This window comes from Vicia villosa, unplaced genomic scaffold, assembly GCF_029867415.1.
Source record: "Vicia villosa cultivar HV-30 ecotype Madison, WI unplaced genomic scaffold, Vvil1.0 ctg.005230F_1_1, whole genome shotgun sequence".
Classification (NCBI taxonomy): domain Eukaryota; kingdom Viridiplantae; phylum Streptophyta; class Magnoliopsida; order Fabales; family Fabaceae; genus Vicia; species Vicia villosa.
This window is the reverse complement of record NW_026706590.1, coordinates 51,860-55,909: the sequence shown is the minus strand read 5'-3', so window position 1 is coordinate 55,909 and position 4,050 is coordinate 51,860. Positions and strand designations below refer to the sequence as shown.

General features: G+C 33.3%; 1 protein-coding gene across 2 annotated transcripts; it reads right to left on the bottom strand.

The window, feature by feature from the left end:
• Positions 1–508: 508 nt before the first annotated feature.
• Positions 509–3,006, bottom strand: LOC131642526 (GDSL esterase/lipase At1g54790-like). Of its 2 annotated transcripts, XM_058912762.1 has the most exons (4): positions 2,814–3,006; positions 1,139–2,316; positions 888–1,028; positions 509–774 (listed from the first exon to the last, which is right to left on the bottom strand). In XM_058912762.1, exons 2-4 carry the CDS (start codon positions 1,316–1,318, stop codon positions 661–663), a joined length of 435 nt encoding a protein of 144 aa, XP_058768745.1. In that variant the 5' UTR covers positions 1,319–2,316; positions 2,814–3,006; the 3' UTR covers positions 509–660. The 2 variants fall into 2 exon arrangements, with proteins under 2 accessions (XP_058768745.1, XP_058768746.1); XM_058912763.1 differs by lacking the exons at positions 509–774; positions 888–1,028 and having other exon boundaries at positions 1,357–1,713; positions 2,103–2,316.
• Positions 3,007–4,050: the final 1,044 nt, after the last annotated feature.

Sequence of the window (4,050 nt, the reverse complement as noted above, 5' to 3'; positions counted from 1 at the left end):
AGAGCGCTTTTCAGAAGCGCTTTCGTACCCCCCCCCCCCTTTAAGAGCGCTTTTGAGAAGCGCTTTCGTACCCCCCCCCCCCCCTTTAAGAGCGCTTTTTGAAAGCGCTTTCGTAACCCCCCCCCCCCCCCCCCCCCCCCCCCCTTTAAGAGTGCTTTTTTTGCGTGTTTTTTTATTTTGTTTTTATCCAAATCTATAGCAACGCTTTTGCCTAAAAGCGCTTTCGTAGCTGTGCTGGCAAAACTCAAATTTGGCGTAGTGTTACACCCTATTTTAATAAAAATCGCGTGTAAATATGTACTTAATTACACCATATTTTATTAAAAATCCAGTGTAAATACGTTCTTAGTTACACCATATTTTAATAAAAATCCAGTGTAAATACGTTCTTAGTTACACCCTATTTTAATAAAAATCAGGTGCAAATACGTTCTATAATACACCCTACATTACAACCTATTTTAATTATCACATTTTATCCTATTTCATGTACTAGTCATAAAAATCATACACACAAAAATCATATTTCATGTAATAAGTCATAATATTTTTCAACATAGGTAACATTTACATCTAGATACTGGACTGCATTTTAGTACAAAAATCTTTCAGTTGTAGATTAAAGGCTTTCGCAGCTGGATTATGTGCACGAAGACATCTTTATTCATCGAGCTTTGACAGATCATTGCCAAATGTGGCAACATACTGAGCCAAGCATCCTAGCGGCCCCGTGTTATGTATCCAAAAATTCCCAGCCCCGCTGTCATACAGTCTCTATCACAAATAAGAGAGTGAATGTTAATTTCAACAAACCTTTTTTTCTACTAAGAAATTCAAGAATGTAACAATGCCATAGTTATTTTGCTAAACACAGTGTTGTCACCAACCTTTATTCCATTTTCGAATTCAAGTAGAATTGTTGGAATTAAATAAAGTATTTGGTCCAAGTCTTTTGAATTAAACGCACCGCCAATATCATTCTGGCCTATGTCAAACATGTATAACCCCTTCTGGAAGTAATCTTCGGCCTGGACATATTTATGAACTTTCTTGCCTTAAACATTATTGTGATAATTTTTATTAGGCATAAATTGATCAGATAGCATACAAACTTGGTTTTGAGACTGAAGTAATGTACCTGCAAGAAATTCAAGAACTCGGGCTTTGAATAGATGGAACTGAGATACTTGAACGCCAAAGCCGAATGAACCTGCTGCTGCAAAGTTGTATCAGCAGCAAAGTTGCATCCTTGATGGAAATTTGGTAAACCAACTGAATCCAAATAGGCATCTAAAAATGGCAAGTTCATCGCATCCATTGCAACGATAAACCAAAATCACATCAACTATCAAGATCATATAACAATTACAATACAATAAGAAACCTTCACGAAAGGCTTAGAACTTTACTCAAGAAATCGAATATGGGACAGCCATTGCAGATCTCCCAGATGAAGTTTTGAAGTAATTTTGTCCTAAGGCAGGGCGAGTTTAAAGCCCTTCGCCTCTTATATTGACATATATTTTGGTCTTAAAATACAAATGCAAAGTGACATTAACATTTACAAGAAAGAAAAAGAAGAAAGAACAATTAAAAAATATGTGGAGTGATTTAGAATACCAAGCAAAAGAGCATATGGATCTTATATAAATAAAGCCTATATACCTGAACTGTCCACTTGCTGGATCCAGCATTGCGCTTGTTTGATTTTATCTATACAAAAAAAAAAAAAAATCAGTACATGGATAGAAATCATGAAACACATGTACTTCATATATCTTTATTAAAAAGATGAAACTCGGTATCTCTTGTTTATATCTTCTGGTACATCCTCAAAGTTGTCAAAAACAACATCCAAGGGATAAACTTTGGCAACTTCCATCAACGAACCATCAGGTAATCTAGAAAACAACATTTCTTATTGGCAAGGTTATATATCACTTGGTTTAACACATAAAATCAATGGCAGTATTTAATGTCATACACGCGTGATTCGTCAAATTTCCCGTGACGTAAGCTGGACTAAAAAATATTCAGAGCCTATAGCAATGGTTCACGATTAAGAAATGTATCTATCACTACAAAAGGACTGGAATACATACCGACATACATAACATGAAGGATTCAGAAAGGCCGCACGCAAACAGATAACCAAATGAATTGGTATTGACTGGTAAGTACCTATTTTATATCTGAAATAAAATAGTAACTTCCAGGAATCCATGTGCCAAGAAGCTCCTGCTGCAGCAAGAGATTTTGCAATTGCCCATCCGTACCCATTGTCATCAGCCACACCAGCAATAAAAGCTCTTTTACCTAAAAAAGGCGCTATTTTCAGTAAATTGGTAGTTCTCAATCGTCAAAAACAGTAATATCTAAGACAAAACTAACAAATGTACTTTGACAATATACCATGCTTCCTTAGCAATAGTGAGACATCATTGAGACATATATTATGAAACGAAAAACATATTAATTAGTGAGCATAAAAAGAAATCCAAGTTAAATACATAAAAAAGAATAAAACTTTAGCTCATATTATGTCATTCAAAGGCAAATAAAAAAAAACCAATTAAATACAAGCTGTAGATAATACATTTGCATTTGTAATTTTGTCCGTAATCCAAGTTTGAATATTTATATCTGATTTGTTTATTTCACCAAGTCAACATTCAGAATCATAAAAAGTATTATATTTTTTTTCTCTGATTTGTTTATTTCACCAAGTCAACGTTAAGAATCCTAAAAAGTATTATATTAAATAATCTTATTGAAAATCCAAAGCAAGCAGAAAAAAATAGAATATATTATACCTTCACCACAACCGAGTTTGACACTCTTGAAGCTAGTTTGAGTGGGCAAGAATTCAAGCAAAGTGGTTGATGGATCAATGTTGGATAACTCAAACTTTTCACCATTGATAACAAAAATCAAACTTGTTTGAGTGACATTCTTCTTCATATCCATGCTTGAATAACTGATTTTTAGTTTCAGACAGATAGAACTTTAAAAACTATTATCTATTAGTAATAATGTTGAATTAGTAATATTGTTGAAAAAGTAAAGAGATATAGTGACACATATATAATTATACTATAGTATATTCTATAGGACATAACATAGTCATATAATTTTACTGTTTGTAATCAACACACTCACTGCTCAACTTAATTTTCATTGAAATGTAATTCAAATTTTTGTGAAAGTTATAAGAAAATGTCAAGATTTCATGGATAATAATTTTCTTGAAGTAAAAAATTAATATGAAGAAATTGGGAGGATCACAAACATTGTTTTTTAGGAGATGGCACCCATGTTGTTGGAAAAGTGAATCACAAATTATTTTCCAAATGCGCCATGTTTTTAGAGGCCTTGCATTTCTAGGAGAAAACACATTAACTTACTACACTTGGCCTTCGTTTTAGGTTTACATACCTACCTTACAGCAATAGAATTTAGACAAGTCTAACTTCATAAAGTTACAATGTCAACTCATAAAGTTTCTGCTGATGAAAACCATCTCATCCTTTACCCTTTTTGTTTTAATTTCCTTATAGTCTTATACCCATTTTTCCATAATAGTGCAGACCTGGACAATAGGTCTTGTACACCATGAAATCTTGCTCCTCAAGATATATAAACCTTTCTCTAAGCCTCTAAAATTAAACCTTGTTAAATTTATTTTTTTAAAAGCTTACTTATCTCTTTCTTCTTTACCATCTTTTTCTAAAAGTAACCAAACACTCAATGATATCAAAATATTATCTTGAATAAAGTCCATCAAGTTCCCATGTAAGTAGTGTCTTTATTACATCACCCGGATCATGGTTGAGTCATCCCACAAAAGGCTCAAGATTTACTTCCTACTTTTCATCCCTTTAAATACTACCTCCTTAGAATACAAAGGGACTGATCTAACCAAGTGAGCCTAACGTCCTTAAAATCTACTAGCTATCTCTTTAAACAAAACACAAACCTTATTAATCATTCAACATGCAAACCTCACTTCTTCACGAGCTAATTGTTGGAACTCCAATCATATATGACCAG